The sequence below is a fragment of the Pseudorasbora parva genome, chromosome 23 (assembly GCF_024679245.1).
Source record: "Pseudorasbora parva isolate DD20220531a chromosome 23, ASM2467924v1, whole genome shotgun sequence".
Classification (NCBI taxonomy): Eukaryota; Metazoa; Chordata; class Actinopteri; order Cypriniformes; family Gobionidae; genus Pseudorasbora; species Pseudorasbora parva.
The window spans coordinates 18,977,550-18,996,318 of NC_090194.1; the positions used below are offsets into that span (position 1 = coordinate 18,977,550).

At 42.4% G+C, this 18,769-nt stretch overlaps 1 protein-coding gene across 2 annotated transcripts; it reads left to right on the forward strand.

Moving 5' to 3' along the window:
• The first annotated feature begins 1,201 nt into the window (after positions 1-1,201).
• Positions 1,202-15,543, forward strand: LOC137062372 (interferon-induced protein 44-like). Of its 2 annotated transcripts, none has more exons than XM_067433261.1 (7): positions 1,202-1,359; positions 1,525-1,558; positions 2,105-2,144; positions 9,217-9,360; positions 9,454-9,613; positions 13,982-14,082; positions 14,409-15,543. In XM_067433261.1, exons 1-7 carry the CDS (start codon positions 1,296-1,298, stop codon positions 14,577-14,579), a joined length of 714 nt encoding a protein of 237 aa, XP_067289362.1. In that variant the 5' UTR covers positions 1,202-1,295; the 3' UTR covers positions 14,580-15,543. The 2 variants fall into 2 exon arrangements, with proteins under 2 accessions (XP_067289362.1, XP_067289361.1); XM_067433260.1 differs by having other exon boundaries at positions 1,203-1,359; positions 2,105-2,306; positions 14,409-15,542.
• Positions 15,544-18,769: the final 3,226 nt, after the last annotated feature.

Consider the following 18,769-nt stretch of genomic DNA (forward strand, 5'->3'; position numbering starts at 1 on the left):
ATGGCTGAGCTCCATCCGTTTCCGGGTCATATAGTTGTTTGGGAAACGGTTTGTTTGCTGCCCAACTTGGATTTTTATGTTACACTTTAATCCTGGATTATTTGCCAGAGGACCTACAGGTTGGATTACCGTAGTATGCGGTAACGCTATTGGCCAAAGGATCGTAAAGAAAATAACTTTTTATTAAAAGTTTATAAAAGTTTATTCACTTTTTAAATTTTCTATAAGGACATCTATTTTTTTTTTTTTTTTTTTTTTCTATAAGGTCTTACCAGCTATAGGCCACTGGCTTTTGATGTTTTGTGTACCCATCATTAACTCATTCTACAGAATCCTCTCATAATAGGTTACGGTTGCTCTTTGGGTTTGTTTGTTTTGTCTTGTTTTTTTATTTTATTTTTTTTTATTCTTGAGATACTTTGTTTCCTTCCCTGGGTATTTTGCAAATATGTACATGTGCATATGTGGCTAACTTTTAGGTTTAAGATATGCACACTTTTTATTTATTTATTTGTTTATTTATTGACTCTTTAATGTTACAACTGTAAACTGTTATACTTTTATCATTTTAAATCATATTGCAAAACCAGTGGCAAAATAGTTGTATAGGCTGTGCAATGTTTTGGACCTTGTGCTTGTAACCAAAATCACTGAGATGGAATGGTTTGATCAGTATGGAAATAATGTGAATGATATGCTCTGAGCTTCACAGTCACCAGATCTCAACCCAATGGAAAACCTATGGGTGAATTTAATTATCTTTTGAAGAAAACAAAAAACAAAACTGTATTTCATCCTTCTAGTAGAGCTAAATTTTTTAAATGATGGCAATGCTAACTAGAGCTGTTTTAGAATCTTTTTTTCTCCTTCTTTTTTGTGTCTCTAATCTGTTAATATATACAGTATCCGAAATGTAATGTATAAAATAGCACACAAATTGTACTCTGTTAGTTTGTGCCTGTGCTATCTTGGCTCCCTCTCCCTGGAATGACACAGCACTTCCAAATCAGTTTCTTATTCCTGGAAATGCAGGCTGGTCTTTAATAGATTTTTTAACTCTTTGTATCCTGTTGGGACTATAAATATTTCACTTTGTACTGATGATGTATATCAGAAATTTAATTTTATATTATTTAAAGAAATATTGTTCCCAGTATTCTTTGTAAAATTGAAAGTGAAAGTGAAAAAGGAACAGTAGCTTATATAAAGGGGTACTGTGGTTTAAGCTTTCACACTGGGCTGCAGACTGACTGAACAAACGTTAAAGGATCCTTCTTCTGAGAAAACGGCAAAGAATGGGAGGCAGTTCATCACGACCGGATCCAACACCATCTAAACCAGATCCACCACCAAGCCCAGGTGAAGTTAGGCAATGATTTACATATATTTTGTGTAATGTCACAGTATTATATGATTTGTATTCTGACAGGACACACACCACAGCTAATCATAGAGAGATAAATCAATATATGGTTAACCTTGTTGTTATATAAACTGTGTTTTCTTTTCATATACTGTATGCAGAATTCAAACTACCATGGAGAAGATTTAATTGGGGGTAGGCTCACCATATTATATCCATGGCTATGTAGAAAATATTGTTGACTATTTATTTTTTGTTGTTTTATTTACATGACAGGTAATTTAGATTAAAGGCTAAATAAAAGCTACAGTGAATAATATAAATATTATTTGGATAGCATATTATTAGTAATTATTTTATATTTATAAAAAAGTGTGTTGCTGTACAACTTTCATTACAAAAAAATTATGAATATGAAAATACATTAACAATAAACAAGAACTGACACCTTTAAGGTTTCAAACTGTATATAACTGTTTATATTGTATATTCAAATGCTCTTTGCTTAGTCCGTTTTATTAGAGGATGCCAATGACTAATAGACACAACATTTTTTTTTTCCCATCATTTTGTATTGTTTTTTTAGTTAGAGCTAATTCTCTTTCTGTAGACAAACACACTAAACCTTTGGCTAAATAAATATCTAAATAAATTAAGGTAAGATTGAATGTGCAAATTATGTCAAATGATTTGTTTGGTCCTTACAGCAATTTTTTTTTTTTTTTTCTTGTACTGGCATAGAGAAAAAGAAGAGCTAAAGAATCATCTAGAAACATTTTCTGTGAGTATTCCAGATGTAACCCACATCAGGATCCTCTTAGCTGGACAAATTGGAGCAGGAAAATCCAGTTTTATTAATTCTGTCAACAACATCTTCCAAGAACGGATCACAAGTGACGCAATAGTTGATTCAAGTGGCCTTGGTCACAGTTTTACAAAAAAAGTAAGTATAATATTGAAATAATATTGCACATATACAGCACTTAAAATAAGGTCGTTTTTTTGTTTTTTGTTTTTTTACACTTTCTATGAAGCCTGTATTTATAATGCATTATAAGGCTATTCTTAAAGGTTGGGTAATTGCTTTCTGGTAACTGTTGTTGTTATTTCAAATCGCCAAAACAAACATGCCCCTACCCCCAAAAGTCTCTGCCCTATTTTGATAGCTCCGCCCCAACCATACGTAACCCAGGCAACGAATATGGAAGAATCTGTGAGTTACTAATCCAGGTAAAATATTCAATTAAAAACTCACCCCTTCCATCACAAAAACACAAACTGTTCTTATGAACAACTCGATAGTACACGATCAAAACAGTCCAACTATCAACATATGACAAGATTAGAGTTATAGCGATCACAAAACACAAACCGTTTTCATGACAACTCGATAATACACGACCAAGACAGCCCAGCTAACGACATATAACAATTATGACCAGATTAGAGTTATAGCAATCACAAAAACACAAATTGTTTTCATGACAACTCGATAGTACACGAGCAAGACAGTCCAGCTAATGACATATTACAATGATAACCAGATTAGAGTTATATAGATCATGAAATGAGGAAAAAACATATATTAGGAGTATAGTATCTTACTTGTCGGTCACATTTTGTGAGCTGATGCCGGAAACAGAAAGTGAGGAGATTTAGATGCTCCATGCGGTGTGGAAATGAATGGATCTTTATCATTGCTGAAGTGAGCCACAATACAATCACAAATGGACAAACAAGCGAACATGACACACAAGCATATTCAAGCAAAAGCCAGCATATATTAGTTCTCGGCTAATGTCCATTATGTGTGTCTTGTGTTTTGAATAATAACGTGCACTGAGTGTGCTGTTCTCACCATCATTAGTAGACACGCCCCTTACTGCTGATGGGCTACAAGTTTGTTATTGGACTAGGCCCAAGTCCGTTTTGTAAAACAGTTTTGAAATAACACTTACCCAACTTTTAATGCATTAGATGAACAACCTTATGTGTTGTATCATCTGTTAAATAATCATAACAACAGTTAAAATACATTTTAATACTTACATATTATAATACGTATATATTATAATACATATTTTTGGTTATAACTTTAAAAAGTACAATACATTTTAACACCAGATGAAGCCTACAGTACAGTGCAACATAAGGGTATTCTCAATGCATACAAACAACTTTATAATGTATTTGATCATCTCATGAATAATCAAAATAACAGTAATAATACTTCTGGCTATAACTTTTAAGACTACAATGAATTATAAACCCAGGAGTAGCCTGCATTTATAATGCATAATAACAGCATGCATCATAATGTAGGCATAATTCCTTAACCTATAACACAACATACAAAACACAACATTTAGAGCATGCATGGACAACATACAAAATAGATATATGGTGCCACTGTGGAAACAGGACAACTGAACTTTTGAATAAGCTTCTCAAGGTCATTGAATGGGAATACTGGCTTGCCAGGAACCAGCCCTCACACATTTGGCCACCTTATACATTACATTATAAATGAAAACTAAATACACTTATGTGCACCTCAAACTGTATATAACTGTTTATATTGTACATTTAACTGTATATTTGTTTATAATTTTTAATACAAGAACAAAAATTACCAATAAGCTATACATAAATTAAAACAACAGTTAGCTGCACATTACATCATGGTTTCCTTAGAAGGGGAATGAGTCATGTGTCCAAAAGGCCGTGTTCATTTTGACAGCAAACTTAGATTTAGTTATAGTTTACATAACCCGAGTTTTAAACGGCTCGGGTTATGTATATAACCCTTGTTCCCTGAGAGGGAACGAGCACTGCGTCGGAACGACGAATTTGTAGATGCTCCCTAAGCATCAGCGAATCTGAAGTCTGAATAAACACTAGTCCAATCCGATTGGCGTGCGTGATGATGTCGTTGTGACGGCATACCCGGAAGTATAAAAGGGGAGCCGGTGCATAATGGCGGCAGCTATTGCTCTGATGCATGCGCTCCAGGCGTGGCGAGGTGTGGCAACGCGATGCAGTGCTCGTTCCCTCTCAGGGAACAAGGGTTATATACATAACCCAAGCCGTTCCCTTATCGAGGGAACTCCCACTGCGACGCAAGGGGACCCCAGAAAGAAGGGCCACCGACGAGGCCATGCCTCTGGTGGAATGAGCCCTCACGGCCATAGGTGAAGGCAAACTGCGCACCTGATAGGCCATGGTTATCGCCTGGACAATCCAGTTACTGTTTGTCTGAGTAGACACAGGCAACCCTTTCTTGGGTGAGCCGAAACACACCAAAAGCTGTCGAGATCTCCTCCACTGTGCAGACCTGACTACCCTTGATAGGATCTTAGGCACGTAGCCTGTCCCAGGATGTAAGATGGCTTTTACTCCACCGGGGCAAATTCCAGGCAAGTTGGCGTTACCGCCAAGGCCTGGAGATCTCCCACTCTCCTAAGAGAGATAATGGCGAGGAGAAAAGCCACCTTAAGGGTCAGGTTCTTCGGTTCCGCCGACTCCAGTGGCTCAAAGGGGGCCTCAGCCGGCCCTCCGAGAACCACTGCCAGATCCCAGGTTGGAACTCTGGACCGAGCCACAGGCCTCTTCCTCCGAGCCCCACGGAGGAACTGTACAACCAGCTGGTGCCTACCCAAAGGCCCATCACCCATAGAAGTGTGGAAAGCAGCAATGGCAGCCACACACACCTTGAGTGTGGACGGGGTTAGACCCGCAGAGAAGCGATCTTGGAGGAACTCCAGCACTGAAGCCACTGGGCAGTTAACTGGGTCCACCTCACGCTCCCTGCACCAAGTGGAAAACACATTCCACTTGAGGCTGTACAGTCTCCTCGTAGACGGAGCCCTGGAACTGAGTAAGGTCTCTACCACCTCTGCCCCCTTCAGGGGCCAGACCCAGAGGTTTCAAGTATCCAGCCGGGGGTGAAATATTGTGCCCGCCGCCTGAGACAGGAGATCCCTCCTCAGAGGAATCTGCCACGGATGACCTGCCAGTAGAGCTATGATATCTGAGAACCAAACTCAAGTTGGCCAACGGGGTGCCACCAGAAGTAGGCTGATCCCCTGTCGACGGACCCTCTCCAGGATCCCCCGAAAGCAGAGCAATCGGGGGAAATGCTTACAGACACAGCCTCGGCCACGTCTGAACCATGGCATCCAACCCCAGCGGGGCTGGATACGTGAGGGAAAACCACAGTGGACAGTGGGACGTCTCTCGAGATGCAAACAGGTCCACTTCCACCGGGCCAAACCTCTCGCACATGGCCTCGACCACCTTGGGGTGGATTCGCCACTCCCAGGGCCTCAGCCCCTGCCTTGACAGGATGTCTGCTCCCTGATTTTGGACCCCCGGAACATACATTGCCCTGATGGAGAGCAGTTTCCCTTTGGGACCAAAGGAGGACTAGATGTGCCAATCTGCACACAGGGTGCGACCTCAACCCTCCCTGATGATGGAGGTATGCTACGACAGCCATATTGTCTGTCCGTACCAGGACATGTTGGCTGCGGAGGTCTGGAAAAAAGCTCCTGAGAGCTTTGTAGACCGCCATCATCTCCAGGCAATTTATGTGCCAGGAGGAATGACGGCCCTCCCACGGGCCCCTCGCAAAGCGGCCGTCCATGATCGCGCCCTAACCAGTGAGGGAGGCGTCTGTTGAAACGGACTCCCGGCAACAGGACACTCCCAACACTGGCCCCTGGGACAGAAACCAAGGTTTCTTCCATATGACTAGGGAACGAAGGCACCTGCGCGTTACCCTGATCATACGAAAAGGATTCCCTCTGGGGGAAAACCCCTTGGTTTTCAGCCACCACTGTAGGGGTCTCGTGTTGCAGGCCAAACGGTATCACATGCCATGTGCCCCCGCACTCTCTGAAAGTGCTTCACAGTGATGCTGTGGCCTAGCCTTATTTCTGAGACCATCGCCAGTATGGTCTCGACTCGCGCGGGAGACAAATGTGCCTGCATCGTTGTCGAGTCCCATACAATCCCCAGGAACATAGCCATCTGGGATGGCGTCAACACAATCTTTTTTTGTGTTGAGTCTCAGCCCCAAGCACCTTTTGTGGGCCAGAACGAAATCTAGATGCCGAATTGCCATCTCGTATGACTGGGCCAATATGAGCCAGTCGTCGATATAATTCAGCACACGGATGCCCTGAAGTGTCATTGGAGCCAGAGCTGCATCCATGCACTTCGTGAATGTGCATGGGGAGAGGGCTAGGCCGAAGGGAAGCACTCGATATTGGTACGCTTCACCCCGAAAGCGAACCTCAAGAACTTCATGTGACATGGAAGGATGGAGGATTACCACATCGATTTCCCCAGCGCGACGTGAAGGAAGCAACCTCGGTTGCCCCTTCGCGGGAGGGACCGCTCCAGAAGTCCCGCCGTAGCTAGGACTTCTTCCCAGCAGCCTTCTGCGCCTGAAGGATGCTCCTCAGATCGCCTTTAGGAGCGGAAGGCTGTTGATGAGAACGCTGCCTCTGTTGCCAAGCTCCTGGAGGAGGGGCTCTAGAGGCGATGCTCTCCTTTTGCATCTGCCAATGCGAGGAGCTGGCAGACGGCTGAGGCTGCCCGCTAGGGCCAGCCTTCCCGGGCTTCGAGCGGCGAGGGAGGTACTGGTGGAAGGCTGCGGACTGCTTCTTCGCCTCCTGGTGTCTGGAAACGACAGTGTCAACCGCCTCCCCAAACAACCCAGAAGGCAAGATTGGGGAGTCCAGGAAAAAGGATCTATCTCTCTCCATTATCCCTGACAAATTCAGCCAGAGATGTCTCTCCACAGTTACCATCGCAGCAAAGGAGCATCTCCCTGGTAATGCGGAGAGACAAATCCGCAGCTCCAGTACATCCTCCGGAGAGGGACCCTCGCCCTCATCGAGCTCCTTCAGGAGTTCGGCTTGGTAGGCCTGCAAGATGGACAGAGTGTGCAGGGAACTACCAGCCCGCCCAGCTGCCATATAAGCCTTGCCCACCAAAGATGAGGTATCCCAACAGGGTTTGGTTGGCAGCACCGGGGCTTTTAGGGATGACGCAGATTTGGGCGAAAGATAGCTCACGAGAGCTTCCTCCATCCCGAGGCATCACCCCATAGCCCGCCTCGCATGCCCATAGAACATTCGAATAATCCAATACCGGGGGATTGGAAACACATGAGGAGTAGGGCTTCTTCCACGATCTACACACCTCGGTGTGCAGATCCGGGAAGAACGGTAAACCCCGCCGTGGTGTTTGGACCCGGTGCGTAAGAAACCAGTCATCCAGCTTACTGGGTGGCTGGACTTCCTGCGTCTCTTGTGGCCAATCAATCTTTAATTTGGCCACCGCCCGGGTCAACACCTCAGCCAGCTCCTCCTGGGCGGGTGAATGAAGCGTTACATTCCCTGCTTCATCCCCCACCTCGATGCCTGCCCCCTCCGGCTCCTCGGAACCGGAGAGAATGAGCATCGGACCCTCCAACCCGGGGGAAGATGCTGCCAAGCGGGCTTCCACACGGGGAGGAAGATCCTCAGAACTGTCAGAGGAGGATTGGGAAAGTGCCGCAGCAGTCCCAAAACCCTCTGACAAGTCCCGCTGTGAACCCCATGATCTGCGACGGCGAGCCGCCTCAGCGACCGCGGGTCCAGAACCATGGGGCCTCTCACAATGCTCACAGGAGCATGCTGAACACCCAAACACTGCACACACAGCAGGTGTGTATCCGAGCCCAAAATAAAGCGGGGACACGGATGCACACAGTGCCTAAACTCTCTTTCCATTTTCTTTACTCTTTCAAACACTTTCACAACTGGACAGACAACAGTAAATAGACAGACAATCACAGAGAGCGCTATGCTGAAGAGCAATAACTGCCGCCATTATGCACCGGCTCCCCTTTTATACTTCCGGGTATGCCGTCACAATGACGTCATCACGCACGGCAATCGGATTGGACTAGTGTTTATTCAGACTTCAGATTCGCTGATGCTTAGGGAGCATCCCCAAATTCGGCGTTCCGATGCTGTGGGAGTTCTCTCGATAAGGGAACTAGGTTGCTGCTGGTAAAGGTGTTAGTGAGGCCAGCAGGGGGCGCTCACCCAGTGCTCTGTGTGGGTCCTAACACCCCAGTATAGTGATGGGCACACTATACTGTCAAAGAACACCGTCCTTCGGATGAGACATTAATCCGAGGTCCTGACTCTCTGTGGTCATTAAAAATCCCAGGATGTCCTTCGCAAAAAGAGTAGGGGTGTAACCCCGGCATTCTGGCCAAATTTCCCCATTGGCCTCTGTCCATCATGGCCTCCTAATCATCCCCCTCTCCTGATTGGCTTGATCACTGGGCCTCCTCACCACCAATCAGATGGTGTGTGGTGGGCGTTCTGGCGCAATATGGCTGCCGTCGCATTATCCAGGTGAATGCTGCACATTGGTGGTGGTTGAGGAGATTCCCGCCTTCTAAATGTAAATCGCTTTGAGGACCCAGAAAAAGCGCTATATAAATGTGACAAATTATTATAATTAATATTATTAAAATTCCATTTAGTTTTAGTCATATTTTAGTCACCTGAAGTGTTTTTAGTTTTAGTCTAAAATCAGTCAACTAAAATCTAATAAGTTTAGTTCAATTGTAATGCATTCATTAAGCATTACATAACTGACTATTACTTTAAAACATGTCAAAATGTCAGGTTTGGCTCCAGTGTGACCATTGTCTGAAGCACGTAAATCAAATGCGACAATTCCATTAGTATGTGAATTATTAGCATTTTGGCTGTGTGTGTAAATTTGTCAGTTGGAAATTACAGTATTAATGATTTCTTTTTTCTTTTTTTTCAATTGATCTCTAGCTTACACCATACATCATCAGAAGTGCAAGTGGTGATTTGCCTTTTTCCTTATGTGATATAATGGGTTTGGAAGCTAACTCATCGGGGTCTCACCCAGAAGATATCATCAAAGCCTTATATGGACATGTCAAGAATAACTACAAAGTAATAATCCACATTTATTGGAAAACTTAAACATTGTCAAAATGTTTACACTGATATTTTTTTTACATATTTTGTCTTCATTTTAAATCTTAGTTCAAACCAGGGGAGCAACTCAGTCCTGAGAGTGAAGATTACGTCAGAGACCCTTTGCTCGCGGATCAGGCTTTCTGCGTGGTTTATATTATGGCTGCAAATTCAGAAGAAAGACTTACTGGTCAATTGCGCAAAATACGCGACAGCAGCAGTGAAAACAGTGAGACTGACCTTTGAATATGTAATTTTAGTTTTCATATTAGGACATTGGGGATTGTTAGAGTGCTGTTGTTACAACCTAGCCCAGTACTGAGGTGGGATATAACAGTAGGGTACAATGGGGCTAAACGCTCCTTTGATTTTATTTTCCTCTAAACCACTAGATGGTACAAAAACTCGCCTCCGCCATTTCCAAAATATCTGCTTTTCAAGATCCACATGGAAATTTGTCTGATCAAATCACTCGCCTGTACATACTGGTATGTAAGATCCACTCATTCAGATTTTTGCTTTGGAGCCGACTGGTTGTGAACAGCAATCACTCTTTCCAGTCACTGAACAACGTTCAGTGACTGGAAAAGAGCATGCAAGAAAGGAGACCTCTTTTGCTGGTGGAAGAGCACACAGTTACATGCAGGGATTTATCCCTCTTGATTTATCCCTTGTACTTTAGTGCAAAAGTGCAGATTTCTCTAAAAGAACAAGCGTGGTCGGCGATTGTCTTTTTAAGATGCCTTAACATCTGGCCCAGTCTAGCCTGTTGTGTGCCGTTGAGCTGCCGGGTGATGACACGGGTTATTCTCACAGGGGACCCAGTGTGTCTTTCGGTGCTCCAGGTGAGGATCAAATGTGAATACTTGCATATGAGAGAGTGCTATTGTCCTCTGCAGATGGAGATGAGGTTCAGCTTCCCCCTTGGCATCGCTCATGCCGAGTCGAATGCAGAGTTGATTGGCTATGCTTGCCCAGGCCGTTGCGTGTATTGGACTCAAATGGAATCCTCCAGCTTGTCCTAAGCGCTTGCAGTTGAATGATTAGTTGCTGGGCTCAGCGTGCAGTTCACAGCCGTGTTCCGCGGACATCGCCCAGCAGTTCTTGGCAGTCCAGAAGCAGACAGAAGCAATAAAATGTCTTGGTTACATATGTAAGCCTTGCTCCCTAAGGAGGGACTGGAGACATTACATCAGTGACTGATGAATGGGGGCTTCGCTTAGAAGCCTATCGTCTTCGAGTTCTAGAAAACAAGCCAATGGCAATGAAAGGCCATGGGTCTTTTTGTGGAATTTGCTTAGCATAACTTGTGGGTTTATAAGGAAGTACGCTGGCAATCTTGCATTATGTTACCTGCTGAGGAGCCGAGACTGAACTCCCATGCATTCCAGCAGTACAGCAGAAGTGGCAGAGGGACATAATATCTCCATTCCCTCCTCAGGGTAAAAGGGTTACATATGTAACCAAGACGTTTGGTTCAGTTACTCCAGGTCACGTCAGTGACTGATGAATGGGGGTCCAATCTAATCATGCCACTCTACTGTCCCTTATGAAAGGAAAATATATTTACCAATATATTACTTCAAAATATATTATAATATATTGTAAATACATGGAATAATATATTGATGGTATTATACAATATATTATATATTCCTGTAATATATTGCAAAATATACAAATGATTGCCGCTTTCATATATTGCAATATATTGGTGAATATAAATATTAAATCCCATATATGTGAATATATTGCCTAATATATTACATGATATTTTCCAATATACTGCAATATATTTTTGTTTTGTTAGGGGTCTTCCAGTTCCCTGCACAAGTGTGAGCTCACTATCTTAAGACTAGCACGGTACCAAGGTACACTGGGAAGCATATTCCACCTGAAAACATGCAACACCATGCCTACCTGCAGGGAGGACTTAAGAATACACATATGACCCACGTATGGGCTGCATATGGAGCACTCTGGGGTATCCAGTCGAAGTTGGAATATTTCAACCCCAGGGGTGGCAAGGGGCTTGCAACAGAAAGACACCTGCTTGAAGAGGCTAACAGTAGAAATACACATTTGGGGGTTGTCCAGAGGAGGAACCATGCACATGGAGGCACCTAGCCTAACATGAGGGCTGACTGAGAGGGCATGCACTCTGGTGTCAGCATCAACAGTTCTGAAGAAACTCAGAGCTTCAGGGAAAACTCACCTGAGGAATATACCAAGCCGGTCCTAGTTACTGGCTACTGGAAGAATGTACACTGGCTCCACAGTGTCACTGGAGATTATAAAATCTTGCAAATGTGTTTGGTGTCACCAAGCCTGGGCACCCTGGTGGAGGCCACACTCCTGGTGGAGTGTTCCCTCACTCCTAGGGGGCATAAATAACCCTGCATCTGGTAAGCCAAGACAATGGCGTCCACTATTCAGTGTGATAACCTTTGCTTTGAGAGAGCCTTTCCCTTCAGCTTCCCACCAGAACAGATAAAAAGCTGGTCTGAAATCTTGAAACATTGCGTTCTGTCTACATGAGCATGGAGGGCACATACTGGAAAGAGCAGAGCCAAGGCTGGGTCTACCTCTTCCAAAGGATGACATGAGAATTAGCCAGCCCAAATTCCAGACATGCTTTGTCAACCGAAAATGCCTGCATGTCCCCTACCCTTTTGACGAAGGCCAAAGCGCCCAAGTGAACTTAAGCGCAACTGATTGCAAAAGCTCAAAGGGAGCTCTCTGCAGGGGAGATGAGACCCCTGCAAGGGTGAGGAGGATTTAGACCGAGGAGGATTTAGTCTCCTAGCCCCCCTCAGGAACCTGATGACCAGGTTGTGCTGACCTACTGTTTTTGACGTCACGAGATTGTGGTAGGCAGAGACAGTGGCCATGTAAACCTGCTGGATGGAAGGAAACAGCCTTTGTTCCAACCCAAGGAAGGAGAGCATGAACCTGATCAGGCATTTCCAGGGGTATTATTGGTGAGACGTAAGGTTCTACTTCAACGCATAGGCTTATTTCCACTTAAAGCCCTAGTGGAAGTGATGGTAGCCCCTACCTGTGGTGGTAGGGTACTCAAACCTGCTGCGTCCCATCCAGTACCCACATGTGTAGGTTCCATAGATTGGGAAGTGGATGCCAGAGGGTGCCTCATCTCTGAGAAAGGAGGTCCTTCCACAGAAGGATCGACCAGGGAGGGGCTGTTGCAAGGAGTATGAGTTCAGAGAACCAAGTCCGGCTGGGCCAATATGGGGAGACCAGAAGGATCTGCTCCTTGTCCTTCCTGATCTAGCACAGTGTCTGTGCAGGAAGGCTCACTGGGGGAAACGTATTCTTGCGGAGGCCCCGTGGCCAGCTGTGCGCTAGTGCCTCCATGCCGAGGGTCCCCTCGGTCAGGGAGTAAAACAAGCAGCAATGGGAAAATTTGTGGGAGGCAAACAGATCTACGTGTTCATCACCAAACTGTTCCCAAATTTGATGGACCGTCTAGGGATGGAGTCTCCATTCTTCAGGAACATCTGGGGAAGTCCAAATTTCTACATGTTTTCTTCCTTGCAGTTTGGGTGTGGCCTTTGTAGCATCTCTTTCCATTAGACTAGGTACGATTAGACTAGGAAGTCCATTAGACTTCCTCAGCATTAACAACACTGGTCATGGCTGGAAAAATATGGGAAGCAAACAAACAAAAGAAACAGCAGCTACGACTGTCTCCATGGTAAGCCCTGTTGATTCTACCCTGTTGGGATGGAGGACTAGCACTTTGGGCTTACATGGGGCTATGGGTTATGACTTTACAGAAGCAACTGCCAAAAGGAAACACTACAGCTTGTCAGCATCTGAATCTCCAACACTCGTAACACAGTTCAGTAGTTGTGGATCTTTCCATAGGGACAGATAAGGAACGTCTTGGGTATTGATGTAACCCCTGTTCCTTGATGTAGGGAACAGACATGTTATGTCATCCCAGCAACAACCCTGAACCACCCCGCTGAATGGCTTGGACACCGTTTCGTCTCCTCAGCACAAAATTTGAATGAGCGGATGCGAGCCATCTTTGGAGTAGAGGCTCTGCATGTCAATCCCATTGGCCGTTTTTCTAAAACGCAGACGTGATTAGAGTTAAGTGTCATTAGGAAAGTGAACATTAGCATGTTCCCTTAAATTAACCAAACTGTGTTCCAATAGCTAAATTATAAACATGAAATTATATTTTATATTGGACAGTAATTATGAAAAGAATGGCTGTATCAAATCACTGCAAGTAAAAGAAACATTCTGCAAAATAGATTAAAACTTGATTGATACTTTCCCAGGCTAATTGGTCTTGTATAATTTGAAGAGTTCAGATGCAAAAGCCTCTAAAAGCCTGAAAATGAGATAATGATACTGAGTGAATGCTCTCCACATATAGTATAAGTTTATAAAATACTTTCACTTCAAACCCACTAAATCCCAGCCTCAGCCCTTTCAGAAGTGTCGATAAACATCAGACGGATTTAGAGGCTTTTGCATCTGATGTCTTCATTTGTAAACAATGGAAATGTGATATGTTCGTATAAAAAATAACTTTAATAAATTACTAACACTATCATTGTAGGGATTCCTCAAGTGATCATCATGACTAAAGTGGATGAAGCATGTCCACTGGTGAAAAAAGACCTTAGGAAGATCTACACCAGCAAGAAGATCAAAGAGAAGGTGAATTTAAACGTCATATGTGTGTTTTGCATTGTGGTTCTTTACTGATTTTTTTCAGTAACTTTTTAAACTTTTTAAACTTGTTTTAGTGTCCTTGTTACAAATGTCACATGCACTTAAAGTAATAACAATAAATAATGCATCATTAAATGCAACTAACCCTCAAGCAAACCCTTATCATACCCTATAGTAATGTTAATTATTATTACTCAGTACTTACATATATAAATACACAGTGACAATGGCACCTTAAAATAAAGAGTAACCTATTTTTAATTATTGGGTTTGTCTTATAATTGTTGAATCATCATGTTCTTTTTCTTCAGATGGAGATGTGTAGTATCAGCATCGGTGTACCAATGAACCACATCTTCCCAGTGAAGAACTACCATGATGAGATCGACATAAATGATGATGTTGACGTTCTCATTCTAAAGGCATTAGATCAAATTGTAAACATTGCTAATGATAGACTGAGAGATGCTGCTTCTATCTGATGCACACTGTATGCATACTGGGAACTATAAATGCATATACAAATTACCTTTTTCCATGTATGTTCGAACCAAGTCTAGTTTGCACTTACACCAAAAAGTGTGGCAGGTTCGTTGCAGGTAATAATTTTAATCAATACTGAAAATATGCTTTACTGTATATTGTAATCAAGTTAAATAAAAAAGTAGTAGTATAATAAATTTAACCTACAATAAATTCAGCTTTATAATATAATAGTAGTTTATTATTGAAATATTCACATACTTGACAATTCTACCAGATTTATGTTATTAAAGACATTAATTTATTCCATAAGATAACTGTTTGTCATAATTTGTTAGGAAATTGTTTAGTGCTTGATCGTAACATTTTATAGTAACAGTTGTAGCACGTGCACAAGCTTGTATAACCTGAAACAGCTTGAACAAATATAAGTTATCTGTGAATCTCTGAGGCTGTGTGCCCTTTGCATGTTGTTTGTTCTTACCGAATCCCTTTAGTTGTTATTGATATACAATGCAATTTGGTAACGCTACAGATAACAGCTCGGAAAGTATTGCGTAAGTAAAACAAATTCGCAGCATAACTATAAAGTATGTATGTGTAGGTAAAGGAACAATATTTAATATTTTTGCAAAATTAACACAATTATTTATACTGTAAGTATTTTTTAATTTAGGGGTAAATATCTGTGTAGTTACAGGGTAAGTGGTGCATTCCAGGTTAAGTATGAATCTGCGGGCTGTAAATTAAAGTGCCGTTTGTTACCCTCTTGTTTCATTTAACTACAGAGTAAATACAATAAAAACACGTACACAAACTGATATCACATAAACCTTTATTTAAAAAACAACTTTAAAAACAGATCTATGACACTTCTTGTTCATTTATTAATTTATTCATTTTTTAAAATAAACTTTTCATTTAAAATACTGAAGTCCTGAAGCAGGTTTTGTCAATTTTTTTGTTTTTCCTCTTGTTCCTCTTCTTCTTTTTAATTATTTAAACTGAATGAATCCCATGTATTTTGCTATTCTGTATTAATATTTATTAAAAGAAAGAGTACACACATAAATGCTCTCATAATTGATGTCTTTGTCCATAAAGCATGGGGGGAACTGATCAGGAAACCATGTCAGTACAGGCAGTTCAGGAAACCATGGTGGTACAGGCAGTTCAGGAAACCATGACGGTACAGGCAGTTCAGGAAGCCATGGAGGCGTATGAAGTTCAAGGGATCATAGCGGCGCAGGAAGACTGTAAAAAATGTCAGGCCTCTCCAATAAAACATTTCAAGTGACCGATCACATCTTAATTTTTCAATTGGCCAAATTTAATTTCTGTGAATTGAATTTGATCAGTTGTGGCAACAGTTTGTTAACATGGGTTCAATTAAAAACAATATGCTGAGCCAATGGAAAAAAATATTTTACCAACAGTGTAAAAAATGTCAGGCCTATCCAATTTAAAATTTTCTAGTGACTGGTCACATCTAAAAAAAAAAAAAAAATATCTCGTAATTGATACAATTTAATTCACCGAAATTTGGCATAACATTATGACCTAATACGGTGTTATTCCCCCTTTTGCTGCCAAAACAGCCCTGACAAGGCATGGACTCCACTAGACCCCTGAAGATGTGCTGTGATATCTGGCACCATATGTTAGCAGCAAATACTTTAAATCATGTAAGTTTAGACTTGTTCGGACTTGTTTGTTTAGCACATCCCACAGATGCTCGATTGGATTGAGATCTGGGAAATTTGGAGGCCAAGTCAACACCTCAAACTTGTTCAAATAAAAAGAAAATAAATGTAAATAAAATGATGCTGACTGAATCAAACTGACGAATAAGGTGTTGGAACAGGGAATCCGTGAGTGGATCACGGATGCTGCCTGTCACTGACTTACATTGGACCGATCACGATTCTGTGAAATTTTCAGCGATTCTGTGAAACTACCACGGATTTTGAGTTAAGTACATTATCTAAAATATTGCTTGTCTGTTTGATCAGATTAAACAGGCCAGCCTTCACTCCCCATGTGCATCAATGAGCCTTGTTTGCCCATCACCCTGTCGCTGATTAACCACTGTTCCTTCCTTGGACAACTTTTGATAAATACTGACCACTGCAGACCGGGAACACCCCACAAGAGCTGCAGTTTTGTAGATGTTCTGACCCATCTAGCCGTATAGCCATCACAATTTGGCACTTATCAAACTCAATCAAATCCATACCCTTGCCCATTTTTCCTGCTTCTAACACATAAACTTTGAGAACAAAATGTTAATTTGCTGCCTAATATATCTCCTCTAATAACAGGTGTCGTGATGAAGAAATAATCAGTGTTATTCACTTCACCTGTCATAATGTTATGCCTGATCAGTGTACAGCCTTGTTCAGGAGCAAGACAAGTTCATTCAGTTCGAGTTAGGCAGGCTTAAATAAAAATTGAAAACATTGTAGTGTGTGATAAAGTATGATAAAACATTTATTAGATTCTACATTTCCCTAAATTTAATTATGTATTATTATAGTGCCCCGAAATTGTTTGAGTGGAAGTTAAGAAGAGTGTAAATACATGCAGAAATAATTAAAAACAGAGGTCTTATCAATAATAAATGAACATAAACAGCTTTGGTACTCTCTCAAGAATCATCTAATCTACATATTTAAAATTAAACAGCTTTTTTATGCTTGGTGCCTGATAGTAAGACTACAAAATATATTGTATTACATAAAGTATCACTTTTAGCCATGCTGAGCCCAATCATATTTAAACCATATCATCCAAAGCATTTTATTAAATAATTTAGAACAGTGGTTTTCAGTGGTGTCATACTGTGGTACACAACTCTACAAAATGAAATAATCAATCAATCAATGTTACAACCAGCTCAAAATTGCAACATGAACTGGAGGCAACATGGACCAGCAAGTAGTAAAAAAGAATTAATTTATTAACTAAACAACATAAGAACAAAATTAATTAAAGCTGCGAGCAGCGATCACGGGCCCCAGCCGGTGGCATCGCCACCCCGGTGGCATCAGCTTAACTGTGCACAGCAGGCCAATAGGCATTTAATATAGGAAAAAGTTAAAGGACTATGTCAAAGTCATTTGAATTCACCTCATTAACTGCAGCAACTGGTGCTGCTATGACCAGGAACCACAACACTCACATCTATGTGATCAATTACATTTTATTCATTCATTTTTTGTCAGATGATGTCAAATGTCAATTTCAAATGAGTGCAGAATACCGTCCAAATGAAACCACCAACTTAAACCACCACCAAAGTGCAGCATCCACCTGGATGATGCGACGGCAGCCATATTGCACCAGAATGCTCACCATACACCTTACACCATACAGCTGATTGGAAGAGAGGAGACCGAGTGATGAAGCCAATCAGGAGAGGGGGATGATTAGGAGGCCATGAGGAACAGAGGCCAATGGGCAAATTTGGCCAGAATGCTGGGGTTACACCCCTACTCTATTTCCGAAGGACATCCTGGGATTTTTAACGACCACAGAGAGTCAGGACCTCGGTTTTCATCCAAAAGATGGTGCTCTTTGTCAGTATAGTGTCCCCATCGCTATACTGGGGTGTTAGGACCCACACAGACCACGGGGTGAGCGCCCCCTGCTGGCCTCTGTCCCTCATGGCCTCCTAATCATCCCCCTCTCCTGATTGGCTTCATCACTCGGTCTCCTCTCCACCAATCAGCTGGTATGTGGTGAGCGTTCTGGCGCAATATGGCTGCCACTCCGTTTACATGAATGCCCGCAGCTGCCCGAGCTGAGCATTGTGAGTGCGATCCCACTCCCCATGAACAGGTTGAAAACGTGCAGAAATAGCTTCCTTTACTAGCTGTAGTCTTTAGCCTCAGGCCAAAAAATCCTCCGATGACGCAAAAAACACACACACACACACACACACATCAGGTTTAAGACTACACCAACCGTGCTCCTAAAACTACCCATCATAGAAAACTTTGTCCATTTTTACATTTAAAAAAAAATAATAATCTGAATGATTTCTTCACTTGTTTCCACATGGGGACCTCAATTTAGGTGTGTGTGTGTGTGTGTGTGTGTGTGTGTGTGTGTGTGTGTGTGTGTGTGTGTGTGTGTGTGTGTGTGTGTGTGTGTGTACAAAAAACATGTACACACACACACAAAATCA